General features: G+C 47.7%; 2 protein-coding genes across 7 annotated transcripts in view; both read right to left on the minus strand.

The window, feature by feature from the left end:
• LOC131825061 (uncharacterized) overlaps positions 1-3,490 on the minus strand; it is a 49,047-nt gene extending 45,557 nt beyond the window's left edge. For 2 of the 3 annotated variants that reach the window (XM_059163904.1, XM_059163907.1), the window contains exon 1: positions 3,358-3,447. Coding sequence is in view for 1 of the 3 variants with exons in the window: in XM_059163905.1 (XP_059019888.1) it covers positions 3,358-3,480 (123 nt within the window). In the remaining 2 variants the exon portion in view is untranslated. Of the gene's footprint in view, positions 1-3,357 lie in introns of all 3 variants that reach the window. The other variant, XM_059163905.1, reaches the window with a different exon arrangement.
• Positions 3,491-7,959: 4,469 nt separating this feature from the next.
• Positions 7,960-14,541, minus strand: part of RASA2 (RAS p21 protein activator 2) — a 142,125-nt gene continuing 135,543 nt past the window's right edge. For all 4 annotated transcript variants that reach the window (XM_059163909.1, XM_059163908.1, XM_059163913.1 and 1 more), the window contains exon 25: positions 7,960-10,484. In XM_059163909.1, the coding sequence (XP_059019892.1) occupies positions 10,469-10,484 (16 nt within the window). In that variant the 3' untranslated portion in view covers positions 7,960-10,468. The remainder of the gene's footprint in view (positions 10,485-14,541) is intronic.

A 14,541-nucleotide genomic window follows, 5' to 3' on the forward strand; every position in this document is an offset into this window, starting at 1 on the left:
TTTATAGACATAATTCTTGCCAGGCAGCATATCCACAGGGGTTAAGAATGTGAGCTTTAAACGGGAACAGACTTGGATTTTAGTCTTATCTCCACCACTGGACTCACTGGGGTCGACTTAGGTATTCTTTTTTTTTTTTTTTTTTAATTTTATTTATTTGATAGAGATCACAAGTAGACAGAGAGGCAGGCAGAGAGGGAGGAAGGGAAGCAGGCTCCCTGCCAAGCAGAGAGCCTGATGCGGGGCTCAATCCCAGGACCCTGGGATCATGACCTGAGCCGAAGGCAGAGGCTTTAACCCACTGAGCCACCCAGGTGCCCCAGACTTAGGTATTCTATGAAGAGTTCTGAAGCCTCGATTTCTCCATCTGTAAAATGGATTATGGTTGTCACCAGGATTAAGGAAGGTAAATTTATAAAGCACTTAGCACAATGCCTGGCACATAGTAAAAGTGCTCAATAAACTTTATTAATACTATGAAGTGATTCTTATTTTCCTGGCCACAGGAAGCCACCCAGCAGTAATGATCTGTCCCTTCAATTAAGCAGCCTTGAAAGGTCCCTCCATGTGATAATGTCACCAGCTAGATCTCTTCTTTCCAGAGTACCACTTTTTTTTTTAAAAAAAAATTAACATATAATGTATTATTTGCTTCAGGGGTACAGGTCTGTGAATCATCAGTCTTACACATTTCACAGCACTCACCCCAGCACTTACCCTCCCCAATGTCCATCATCCAACCACCCTATCCCTACCCCCTCACCGCACCCCCCCAGCAACCCTCAGTTTGTTTCCTGAGATTAAGAGCCTCTTATCGTTTGTCTCCCTCCAGATCCCATCTTGTTTCATTTTTCCCTTCCCTTCCCTACCCCCTGATATCAGAGATCATACAATTGTCTTTCTCTGATTGACTTATTTCACTTAGCAAATACTCTCTGGTTCCATCCACAACGTTGAAAATGGCAAGATTTTGGTTTTTTGATGGCTCTGTAATATTCCTTGCAGATACACACCACATCTTCTTTACTCATTCCTCTGTTGATGGACATCCAGGCTCTTTCCATAGGTTGGCTGTTGTGGACATCGCTGCTATAAACATTGGGGAGCACATGCCCCTTCAGATCACTACATTTGTATCTTTAGGGTAAATACCTAGTAGCATGATTGTTGGGTTGTAGGTCAGGCAAATGAAACCTGAAACCACCCTCAGGAGACTGGCAAGGGCCTTGACAACACCTCCCAGACTACCTAGACTGTTTGAACTCAAAGCGCTGACTCACTTCCGCTCAGATGGGGGGTAGTAACCTCCGGAATGACTGGCAATGACCTTTACCTCATTATAATACTAAAATCTCCACCCAAGGAAGGGCCTCAGCCTCATTCACATAACAAACAATGTCTGTATAGGCGTGTTTCCTTAATGTACCTGTGGGACCTTATGCATGCCTATACACTGGATGACAAGGCCTCCCTATCTAAATATTCATCCAAACTGTAAACAAAAGGAACTCGTCCCCACCTCACTGACTGTCTCTCTTTCATCCAGCTTTGAAAGCTGTTTCCTGTGATCTCATTATTTGCTGCAAATAAAGTTTACTTTGTGGGACAACTCCACCTGGTGTATCTGTGACTCACTGAGGAGCTAGCAACTCCGAATTGGTTTGGTCCCAGTAACTTAAGGTAATGGTTGGTTCTTTGAACTGGGTTCACAGAGACAAAAGTTTATGAGAATTATTAAGAGGCCTCGTTTCAGGAAGAACCAGTTTGAATCCTGTGTCTGTCAATTATTAGCAGACTGACTGTGACTAGTCCACTTCATGTGCCTGAACCCAGTCTTCATCTGTAAAAATGGTGGGACTAGAATCTCTTTGGTATTTGTGGGAATTTAATGCAAATTAAATGTAAAGTTTTTTCCTCGGTACCAAGGGGATGTTGATGGGTGATGATGATGATAAAGAACTATAATGAGGGGGCGCCTGGGTGGCTCAGTGGTTAAGCCTCTGCCTTCAGCTCAGGTCATGGTCTCAGGGTCCTAGGATGGAGCCCCGCATCCAGCTCTCTGCTCAGCAAGGAGCTGGCTTCCCCCTCTCTCTCTGCCTGCCTCTCTGCCTACTTGTGATCTCTCTGTCAAATAAATAAATAAAATCTTAAAAAAAAAAAAAAAAGAACTGTTATGAGGAATAAGGAATTAGTTCCTTGTGGATACTTGGAACAGAGCCTGGCACATAGTGATGGCTCAGGTGGGGAGGCTGAGGCCTAGTGAGGGGATTTGCCGAAGGGCAAACACTGGTAACCAGAGCAGCTGGGATTCAAATTCAGGCAGCCTGGCTCCACAGTCCAAATTCTTAATCACTCTGACATACCACCTAGAAGGTACTGATACTGACTGTATGTTTTCAACTTTCTCCTAAATTCTTATGTTGAAGCCCAACCCCCAGGGTGATGGTATTTGTTTGATAGGGTGTTTGGGAGGTGAGCAGGGTTAGATGAGGTCATGAAGACAGGTATCCCAACTCAGGATTAGCGCCCTTGTAAGAAGAGACACAGAGTGGGGCACCTGGGTGGCTCAGTGGGTTGGGCAACCAACTCTTCATTTCACCTGGAGTCCTGATCTCGGGGTCATGAGACAGAGCTCCAAGTCGGGCTCCATGCTCAGCCTGGAGTTTGCTTGACATTCTCTCCCTCTGCCCCCACTCCCACACTCTTTCTAAACAAATAAATAAATAAAATCTTTTAAAAAGAAAAAAAAGAAGGAGACACTAGAGAGCCAGTTTGTCTCCCTTGAAATGGCTGCCACTGCCAAGCCAAGAAAAAAGTCTCCAAACCTAGCTTCCTGGCACCTTACTCTTGGATTTCCCAGTCTCCAGAAGTGTTAGGAAATGAATTTGTTGTTTAGGTCACAGTCTATGGTATTTTGTTAAGGCAGTCCAAGTTAAGGTTGGTTACTATGTAACATCACTGTTCACAATATGAAGTATTTCTCACCGGCCTCTTCTCGGGGAGTACAAACTACACGCATAACATTCTGGAAGTACTCTATTAAGGCCCTCTTAAATCTTGAGCTTTTCACTTGGTATTTTCTCACTAGCGTTTCTTCGTCATTTCCAGGTGCAGTAACGCGTGGCCCAGGCTCTCAGTGATGCGCACTTAGTGGAGGTGCCGCATCCTCTGCTTACTGGGATTCTCGGAGAGTTGGGGACGGTGAAGTGAGGGCTGCGGAGCAGAGAGTAGGGGACGGAGGGCCCTGCCTTCTCGGGACGGAAGCGAGGCCCATTTGCCCCGGGCCTGCTGCTCGCCTCGGAGTCCCGGGGGCTAGAGAGAGCTCCGGACCTGCCGCTGCCCGCAGCAATTCAGTACCTCCGGAGAGAACGCCGGCCACCCACGCCGCAACCTGGTCGCCGGCCCGCGCCCGCACTCACTCCGGCGCCGGGTCCCCGCGTCCCCGCGTCCCCGCGTCCCTCGCCGGCCGGCCTCCCGCATGCGCCCTGCACCTTGGCGACGGCGCGGGGGCGGGGCTGGAGAGGTCCGCCCGAGGGGAGGCGGAGGCGTAAGGGGGCGAGACGGAGGCGGGAGGAGGAGGGAATTGGGGGTGGCGGCGGGAAAGCCCTTCCGGGGTTCGGGAGGGTGGGCGTGGGCTCGGGCTCGGGCTCGGGCTCGGGCTCGGGCATGGAGAGCACCTGGGGTCCTCGCCGCGTGGCGAGGTCGTCAAAGCCAGTGGCTCTGCGATGGACGAGGTCTAGGAGGAGACAGAAGTGTGGGACCCGTGGGCCTGGCCATCAGTGGGGCAGGGGGGACGAGGGCAGAGGTCGCCTAAGGTAGCTGCGCGCCACTCCCGCCCGCAGAGGGCGCTCCTGCTCCCGCGTCCCCACCCCCATTCCCAGGCCCGGGAGGCAGGGGGCGCCGGGATAAAGGGGGCAACTCAGGGCAGGGCCTGGGACGCAGTTTGGCTGGGGGAGGGGGTAGGCGGGGTAATATTGAGTGAGGAAGGACAGGCAAAAGCGGTTGCAGCTTTGGAAATGGGTGGGAGAGGAAAAAGGATTTTAAGAAATTTGGCCGTGATCAGTAGTTTTGGGGCTCATCAATTTAAGGATTTGGGGACAGAATAAAGGCCCCTAAAGAAATTCATGTTCTAGGGCCGCCTGGGTGGCTCAGTGGGTTAAGCCTCCGACTTCGGCTCATGGCATGATCTCAGGATCCTGGGATGGAGTCCCGCATCGGGATCTCTGCTCAGCAAGGAGCCTGCTTCTTCCTCTGCCTGCCTCTCTGACCATTTGTGATCTTTCTCTGTCAAATAAATTTTAAAAATCTTAAAAAGAAAGAAAGAAATCCATGTTCTAATGCTGGAACCTGTGACTGTGTTGTTTTTTGAGGCAAAGGTGACTTTGTAGATGTGATTAAAGTTACATACCTTGAGTCTAGGAACATAAAACCCAGAAAACTCACCACCCCCACCAGGGTGGTCAGAGACATTGTTGCCTTTAAAGATGGAGAAAGGGGACCCTAACCAAAGAATTCCCAAAGACTCTAGAAGCAGAATAGGTGTAGAAATGTGTCCTATCCAAATGTCCACAAAGGAACCCAACTCTGCTGACACCTTGATTTTAGAACCCTGTGGGACTTCTGATATCCAGCACAGTCAAGTAATAAATTATCAATCTCTTAGGGTATTAATAGTCCTGCGCGCCTGGGTGGCTCTGCCCGTTAAGCCTCCCACTCTTGATTTCAGCTTAGATCATGGTCTCAGGGCCTTGGGATGGAGCCCCTGCTTCCTCCTTTCCTCATTCAATGTGTAGTCTTGGTGAGATTCTATCTCCTTATCCCTCTGCCCCTCCCCCTGCTGGCACACGCGCCCTCTCTGGTGCTCTCTCTCAAAAGAAATAAATAAAATCTCTTTTAAAAAGGACAAAAAAGGGGTGCCTGGGTGGCTCAGTGGGTTGGGGCCTCTGCCTTCGGCTCGGGTCATGATCCCAGCATCCTGGGATCGAGCCCTACATCGGGTTCTCTGCTCGGCGGGGAGCCTGCTTCCTCCTCTCTCTCTGCCTGCCTCTCTGCTTACTTGTGGTCTCTGTCTGTCAAATAAATAAATAAAATCTTAAAAAAAATAAAAAAATAAAAAGTACAAAAAATAGGCTCTTCATGAATGTTTGAAGGAAGAATGAATTAAAAAAGAAATTGGATTAAATTAATTCACATTAAACTGTAAGTGGAAAATAGTCCATTCTCCTCCAGGGCTACTTGTATTTCTAAGCTCGTCTTTTAAACTCAAACGGCTCTCATGGAAAAAATTTTGTGGCACAAAATGAATCCAGGAGGTAGGGAAGAGCAAGAAGGGATCCTGCATTTGGTCAGACATGACTTTCTAGCCAGTGTGCCCCCGTGAGTCTGGATTAATCCTACTTGTGCAGCCTCCTCCTCCTCCTCTGCTGGATGGGTGCTCCTCGGATGCAACCAGAGAGGGGCGGTGAAGGAGAACTACAGAGGGAGGTGGGCACCTGGGTGGCTCAGTCCTTAAGAGGCTGTCTTTGGCTCAGGTCATGATTCCAGAACCCTGGGATAGAGCCCCATAACAGGCACTCTGCTCAGCATGAAGCCTGCTTCTCCCTCTCCCACTCCCCCTGCTTCTAGTCCCTTTTTTGCCGTCTCTCTTTCAAATAAATAAATAAACATCTTAAAAAAAAAAAAAAAGTACAGAGAGGTGTCAAGAGAGTGCACTTAGAGGTCACTGAAAGGGACTCAAACACATGCTTAGGGATCTGGGAATGATGACAAATGCCATTGCCCAGAGGACAGGGACAGAGTAAGGGTCAGAAACTAGATGGACCACCACGGATGAGACGAGAAATCCTTCCTATGCACAGTGGGAAAGTTCAAGGAAGTAGAACATGAGGATTGGGTTCAGCCGCAAGTAACAGAAACCCATTAACCCTGGTTAAAACAATATAGAAGTTCATGTCCCTTTCATGTAAATGAAATTCATGAATAAGCAGGCCAGGGCTGCTAGGGAAGCTTCACGATCATAAGGAATCCAAGCTCCTAATAATTTATTACTCTGCCATCCTCTGTGTGAGTTCTACCTCATGGTCCAAAATGGTTTCTGAGCTCCATTTTGTCTACATTTCAGAGGGAGAAGTAGACACAGAAGTGCACATTCTCTCCATATAAGGACATTTCCCCCAAATTGCACACGGCACTTGTGCTTAGATTCCACTGGCCAGACTTATCGACATGATCATATCTAGCTGCAAAAAATGATGGGAAATAGAGTCTTTATTCCAGGCAGACATGTGCACAGCTAAAAATGGGGGCCTCTGTTACTTACAGAGAAAGGGGAAGATGGGCATTGGGAGGTAACAATCTGGACCAGCAGCCAGGATTATAGGGGTAACGGGAGCAGTGGGTGGGATCTGCACCAGTTTACAAGCACAGCCTGGGTTCCTCACACATTGAGCATTTCTAAATCAGAGGCAGGCCTGGAACTCATTTCACTGTTGTTATAATTTTAGGTGTGACTCACATGGGCTGGTTAAACATGTGTTTTGGGTTCCGGCAAAGCTGGCCACGCTGCTGGCAGTCTTCCTACTATCCATTCTCCGCTTCTGCCTTGTTGATGTAACTTGATTTCAGCATGGCCACTGGCAAACCAGGCGAGGAAAAGAAGCTTCCCCAGGCTTCCTTGTGTATGGGGCGACCATGTGACATAGCACTGACAGGCGCCATAAGCAGAAGCCGATAAATGGGGCTGCTCGGAAAGCTCTTTATTTTTAAAGGTTTTGTTTTATTTATTTGAGAGAGAGTGAACGAGCGAGAGGAGAGACAGAGCAGGAGCAAGAGAGAACAACAGGGAGGAGTGGCAGAGGGAGAGGGAGAAGTAGGTTCCCCGCTGAGCTGGGCGCCCCAAGTGGAGCTCAATGTGGAGCTGGATCCCAGGACCCTGGGATCATGACCTGAGCTGAAGGCAGATGCTTAACTGACTGAGCCACCCAGATGCCCCTCAGAAAGCTCTTTAAAAAGAGCTGGGTTTTTGTCTTTTGTTCTTTCATTTGTCCTCTTTTGGGATAATACAGTCATTGCGCTGAAGGTGAAGTTGCTATCTGGTACATAATCACCAGACATCACAGTTTGGATGGCTGAGAAGATGGATAGAAGGAGTCGGGGTCTCGGAGAGCATCGTAGAGCAGCTGACCCTGTTTGGGCTGCCCTCTGCGTGTTCTCATTACATAAGAAAAGCACTCTGATTTATTTAATGCCAAGCTGCTCTGATTTCTATTACCCCCAGTAGAATAGAGGTTTATGGAAACGTGAACTCCTGGAGTGATGCATTTTTTTTTTTTTTAAAGATTTGCTTATTTTAGAGAGCCAGAGAGCATGAGCAGGGGGAGGGGAGCAGAGAGAGGGTGACAAGTAGCCTCCCTGCTGAATGGGGAGTCTGACTTGGAGCTCGATCCCAGGACCCAGAGATCCACCTGAGCCAAAACCAAAAGTCAGATGCTCAAATGGCTGAGCCACTCAACCATCCCTGGACTGACGCATCCTTGGAAACTGTGCAGACATTCAGTTCCAAAGTTTAAGAAGCAGGCAGTGAACCAGTTTTACTTTTTTTTTTTAAGATTTTATTTATTTATTTATTTGTCAGAGAGAGAGAGAGAGAGTGAGCGAGTACAGGCAGAGTGGCAGGCAGAGGCAGAGGGAGAAGCAGGATCCCTGCTGAGCAAGGAGCCTGATGTGGGACTCGATTCCAGGACACTGAGATCATGACCTGAGTGATTAAATGACCCCCTCTTCTGATGAAAAGGAGTGACTTCTGCTCCTTTGCCAGTTGCACAGACTCTAGTGCTCCCGCCCTCCAGATAAGATTAGATGTCCAATTACCAAACTGCTCCATTCTTCTTGATAGCATGCACTCTAGGACTGCCTCCCCTGTCCCTCATGCCCACAGGAGTCATCCAGCAGATGGCCTATCCTGTTAGAAGCCTCTTACAGCTCCCTCCTGAGTCTCTAGGGGCTTTTGCATCTGCTCTTAAATTCATAAACCCAACATATTTTTTTCTTTTACTGCAAGAGAGCTCCTAGAAATCTGTGGTGAGCAGCCTTTAGCAGAACACTCCAAAGCTGGAGAGCTTTTTTTTTTTTTTTTTTTTTAGATTTTATTTATTTATTTGAGAGAAAGAATGAGAGAGAAAGAGAGAGAGTGAGCATGAGAAGAGGGAGGGTCAGAGGGAGAAGCAGACTCCCTGTTGAGCAGGGAGCCTGATGTGGGACTCCAGGATCATGACCTGAGCCGAAGGCCGTTGCTTAACCAACTGAGCCACCCCAGTGCTCCCAAAGCTGGAGCTTTAAGCCCCTCCCGTTTCTAGTGTTTCCAATAGAGGTTCAGGTGCAGACTCAGTCGGAATGGTTGTTAGTTCATTAACCTTGGCCTCCAGTAACTCCGCAATTTCTGTTTCTGTTTCCTCCAGCACTGCCTGCCAGAATAGGGGTTAAATGAATAAATAGAATCAGAAACTCTGGGGCTGGCCCCCACGACCTGTTTTAACAAGCTGTCTAAGTGATCCTGAGGCATGCTCAAGTTTAAGGTCCTTCGTTAAATGAATAAATAAAATCTTTAAAAATAAATAAGAAATTAATCAGGTGACACTTGACAGGCTTAATAAACAGAATTATTCTTACTGGAGAAGAATTTTAAAAGTATTGTTACAAAGTGGCTATAATAATTTTAAAGGCTTTCAAATACTGCTGGTTAATCGTAGTACATGTTTACTATAGCAAGTTTGAGAAGTACTTAAAAATTATGAAATAAAATTCACTTCTGATCGCACCAGGCAGGGACAGTCTTACAGACCCATTCAAACCCTGAACCTCCTGCCGCACCTTAGGGACTTACCCAGCCTCCCTTAGATCTCATGTCCTGCTCTGTGAAGTGGACTCAACAGTACCTTCTCACAAGGCTGTGTGAGCGCTAAATCAGGTAATGTTTGTGAAACACTCAGCCTCATCATAACCGATGCTCACATTGTTGATTATGACCAATATCACCGTTGCTGTAAAGAAGATCCATTTCTTCTTTCCCTGTCACTTTATACTCACAAACGCACACACCAGTTGCCCTGGAATACTTTTCATCTCTCTGTTGGGGTCAACAGCTCACCACAAAAATCCACATGTTTCTAACCCAGCCGGGAAGAGTAGGGACTCGAGCAGAAATGAGACCAGTTTCTCCAAGAAATAGAATTGCCAGCCCATTCTTTTGGAACTTTATTGATGCATTGTTGTCATACAACAAACTGTACATCTGTACGTGTACCACTCGATGAATTTTAACTGGTGAAAAACCACTCATGAAACCATCGCCGCACCCCCATTCTCTCGTGTCCTTGTGCTCCTTCCCGTGGGCCTCCCTACACGCATGACCAGCCCTCTATAGATGAGTTTGCTTTTTTGTTTTAGGAGTTTATTGATTTGAGAGAAAGAGAGTGAGACAGCATAAACAGTGGGAAGAGGGAGAAACAGGCTCCCCAGTGAGCAGGGAGCCTGATATGGGGCTCAACCCCAGGATCCCAAGATCATGACCTGAGCTGAAGGCAGATGCTTAACCGACTGAGCCACCCAGGCGCCCCTGCTCTTCCTATAGTTCTATACAAATGAATCACACAGCTCATATTCTTTCTGCCCTGCTTATTTCAAGCAGAACAGTTACTTTGAGAGTCAGTCCTACTGTTCTGTGTGCTAGTAGCTCATCTCTTTATCTGGCTGAGCAGTGAGTGCTCCATTGTTTGGATAAACCATGTTTTTTTTTTAACCATTCACCTGTTAACAGACATGTGGGTTGTTACCATATTTGGGCTATTACAAGTAAAGCTGCAATGAGCCTTTCTTGCAAGTCTGCGTGTGGATATATGTTCTTGTTTCTTCCAATCCAATTAAAAAAAAAATAAGTATTCTCTCCAAACGTTGGTTGCATCCAGCCTTTTTCTCAGGAACACAGAGTCAGGGGATGCTGTTGGGTCAGACACTCTGGGTTAGGTTTTCAGTAGGGCTGTTCTTGCTCTATTGTCATAGGATACAAAGCACCTCTTTTCTTCTCACATGAAGTGCAGGAGCCGTGGAGATCAGTAGGATTTTGAGGCAGGAGGTTTATGGTCCTACCGGTAAGCACCCTAGCAAGGGCCTGGCTTAATGAGCTCACACGCAGAGTCTGCAGCTGCACCTGGCTTCTTAGCTCCGCCATGCGGCAGAGAAGCAGGGGGGAACTGAGGCACGGAAGAGCAATTTAATTTGGGATTATCAGGCCAGGCGCCCTCCACTAGGACTGCCTTTCCTTTCCCACTGGCCTGAACTCACATTTTATTGAGAAGCCAGATGCCTGAAGCGGGGTCACTTTAAACAAGGAAGAACACACTGAGGTCTCCTTGAGTAAAAGGGACGGTCTCCATTATTTACCAGTTACCTCCTCGGGGCACTGCCGGCAGCTTCAGTGTTCTAGAATCCTGAAAGAAACATTTCCAACATCATCATGCTTCATCCAAAAATAAATAAATATCAGCACCCCCGCAGATGTTTCCTTATTTGCTGAAGGAAAAAAGAAGATAAACACAGTTATTGTGACTCACAATATTTGTGTAAAAGACACCACAGTAGAGCCTTTCTAAGTACTCCCAATGATAATATTTGGGGAACTTGAATTTTTTATCTTAGATGGTTCTGCGCCACTTTGATGCGGCTCTGAGCCTTTCCCTCAATGTTAACACCTAGGATAAGTCAGAAGGGCTTCGGCAGATGACCAGGTGCTTCCAGGAATCGCCTTCTCCACCCAGACATGGAGGCTAGTTCCCCCTTGTCAGCAGTGTCAGGGAGAACAGCCGCCTGCAGCCCCCCACACTCACCAATGGCTGAAGCAGGTGCTCTCCGTCTGAATAGAGACTGTCAGAATCCCCCAGAGGACACACTGACCAGACACCAGAGGGCCGGCCGCCTCCTAGCTGTGAGTGACTCGGTCAGGGCGGGACCTCAGGATTTGGGTTTCTGTCCCCTCACTTTGAGAACCACTAGTCTAATGTCTTCTCTTTCTCCCCAAACCCTCTAAAATGTTAATTCACAGCTGGGAACTGACTTGCAGGACCTGACTAGAGACCCCTCCCCAGGGGGTTTGGGCTTAAATAGGAGGGATAAGTTGGGAGGGATAAGAAAGGTCCCTTTGGTGGTTCCCAGGTCTGCAGAAAGGGGAATTATCTCAGGGGTCAAGAGTCTGCCTTCAGTTGACAACCTTCTGGAAAGTACCCAGATTTGGTCACTCCATGGAGATGACTCTGGAGGGATTTATCCAGGATTCTCTGTGATTGTCTGAAGTTCAGGGTGTCTGAGCCCAGACCTCAGGACTCAGCCAGAGAGAGGAAGGAACCTGAGGCTTGAGCCTGGGAACTTAGTCCACCTTGGCTGCCTGAGAGGGTGTCCACAGGCCTGGAATAAAATGGCTATTAGGAACCAGCGTCATGCAGGGGGAGCCTAGTCAGCCTGAGACCTGGGCCTGGAAGGGGGGCAAGCAGCCTGCAGGGTGGCCACCCTGAGCAGCCGAGCAGGCAGTGTGGGGGAAATGAGGGTGGAGATGGCTTCCCAGCTTGAGGGCAGGGGTGTCTCGGGCTGCACTCCAGCACAGTACACTGTCTGGGCCTAGCAAATGAGGCACAGTGCAGCTTCCGGAGCACTCACCTGACCTAAGGGCTCTAGGCTCTAGTGCTGCCACCTTGGCCCACCTGATTCTCTGGGTTCTGGCCCTGGCCCCGGCCACTGACATCTCACAGGCCATCCTTACCATGGCTATCCTTCACAGTCCTCTCCCCATGCCTACCTTAGTTCTAGGCCCTTTCGGGCTTCAGAGGAGCGCACTCCTGGATTGTCTGGTGTCAGACCACCCCAAGGGGCCTATCCTTGCCACTTCCTGTTTCTCTATCCAGCTTCTTGGTCCTTGATGCCCACACTGGGCCCCTCCCATTTGGAGACTGGTTTGTGAACCTGGCTACGTCCTGTGATTCTGTTCCTTGCTTCTGGGTGGCAGCTGGAGCTTACTGGCACTCAGCCAGTCATTAGCTGACTTTCGAGTTCTTTTTTTTTTTTTTTTAAGATTTTATTTATTTGAGAGAGAGAGAGAGAGTGAGAGAGAGAGAGCAAACACTTGCATGTGCAGGGAAGCAGGAGAAGGGGTGGGAGTGGAGGGAGACAGAGAGGGAGAAAGAATCTGGAGCAGACTCTGGGAGACTTGGGGCTCGATCTCAGGACCCTGAGACCATAACCTGAGCTGAAACCAAAAGTTGGATGCTTGCCCTAAGAAGCCCCCCAGGTGCCCCTGCTTCCAAGTTCTTTTAAGCCTTGCTCTGGCTTCCACTGGCTGGACTGATGAGTGGGACAGTCACTTGGCCTCTCTGGGCAGCACATTCTCCCTTCATGTCAGGATCATTATAAGAATTACGTAAGATTGCTCATAAAATGCATATCAATGCCCACCCCCCCTTACAGAACTGTGGTCTGCTTGGAGCCTCCTGTCTAGCAGCAGAACCTGGCCCTCGAGTTGGCAGTATGGAGTTTGAGCGATATGCTGGAAGGGAAGGTTTGTACTGACGTAGAACCAGGTGAGGCTAGAAGGGTGGCCTGGACTCTCTCCCCCTGGCTCATAAAGTTCCAGTGACATGGGAATTTGAAAAAGTGTAGAAGATGCCCTGAAAAGGATTATTCTTAGAGGAAGCAGGTCTGAAGAAAGGAGTTTCTCTTTGGCTCTTCTGGGTACCTGCACAGGGAGGCCCCTCCCCAAGCCCATTCTGTCTCCTTACAATGACAAGTCAAGGGTTCCAGGGCAGAGCCCCTCATGGGGCTGGTTGAGCTGGAACGGCAGGAAATTGTAAGAAAATTTAGTCTGAGTTTGAGAAAACACCCCTTGATGGAAACTTGAATCCCTCCCCACGTTTGCAAGGATGGCTGAAACAACAAAAGTTTACTGAATCTTGGCACTTCTAGTTACCGCTATTTAAGACTTGCTGGGTATGTGACTTACTTCCATATTGAATTTTCATGGTCTGTTTGTGAAGGTTTTTGTATATTTCTCAAATATAGTAGATAAAATGCTTTCAAGCAGTGCTTAATTTATGCATTTCCATCACTCTCTCTTTTTAAAGCTTTTACTTATTTATTTGAGAGAGAGAGAATGCGAGTGCGCGCATAAGGCCAGGGAGAGGATAGAGGGAGTGGGAGAAGTAGGCTTCTCCCGAGGTGGGGCTTGAACCCAGGAACCTGAGATTATGACCTGAGCTGAAGGCAGACACTTAACCAACTGAGCCACCCAGGCAACCCTGTGTCCCTCTTAAACTGAGCAAGTCTTTTTATTTCCATAAGCATTTAAGAAAAATAAATGTTAATGTCAAATTCAAATGTTAAAATGGAAATTTCCATAGGGCCTTTAACTGTGACAGTGAATGATTTGCTTCATTATCTTGTTACAAAGGACTTCGAAATTTAGCACTTTAGTTTTAGTTGTTTTTTGTTTTTTTAAAGTAGGCTCCACACCCAGCATGGAGCCCAATGCGGAATTTGGACTCACAACCCTGAGATCAGGGCCTGAGCTGAGATTGAGAGTCCAAGGCTCAACCAACCGAGCCACCCAGGTGCTCCCAGCTATTTTCTTTTATACCACCACCAAAAAGTGCCAGCTGAATTTCAAAAATGATCATAACATTACTAAGGGCTACAGGTTTTAACTTCCTCCTCCTTCCTAATAAATAATGGGTGGGCCAGGGGGAGGGCTTGCTGTAAGACATAAAGCCAGCCAGAGGGAAAAGGCCTGGATCTGTGCCTCATCTTTTTTGGTAACTGGAAGGGCTGATGATCAGCCAAAATGCTACCCTCTGTGACGTTAAAATGCAACTGTCAGTCCCTTTGGCTCATTTGAATCCGAATAAAAATTACTGTCACAAGTCAGTACAGCTTTGCTCTTTGAAGGCTGCCTTTTGTCTAAAAATTGCTAAAAGATAAACTGCAGCATATGAAAAATGTTAAGAGTTTATCGGAGCAAAAATCAGTTCCAATTAGAAACGCCAGGCTGGAAGTGGCTAGGAGCTCTCTGCACCAGGAGTCTGGGGATAGATAGGGGAAGACGCGGAAGTGAAGAAGGGACATTATCGACTGGTTTATGGCTTAAAGCCTTCTGGCTGTCATTGCTGTCCTTAGGGTTTGCTTTTGTAACCTTGAGGCATTTATAGGCTTAGATTTTGGTTTGCTTATATAGGCCGCCATGATATAGAGCCACCTCAGTCTAATGGTCTCTTTAATTAATTCAACGCTTAAGCAGAATTGGCTACTGGGCACTTTTCCTACACCAGGATGTTTCATTTGTAAATCAGTGACTTGATTAATGACCCACTCTATTAATTCCTCCAAGGATGACAGGAAGAGGATTATAATAGTCTATAGGGTCTGTCAATGCTGCTCAATTGGTCCATAGTCCTGGAACCCTGGGGGAAAGCAAGGCACATTCTGTCAGGAAAGATCCACTGAAGGAAT

Source organism: Mustela lutreola, chromosome 2, assembly GCF_030435805.1.
Source record: "Mustela lutreola isolate mMusLut2 chromosome 2, mMusLut2.pri, whole genome shotgun sequence".
NCBI lineage: Eukaryota > Metazoa > Chordata > Mammalia > Carnivora > Mustelidae > Mustela > Mustela lutreola.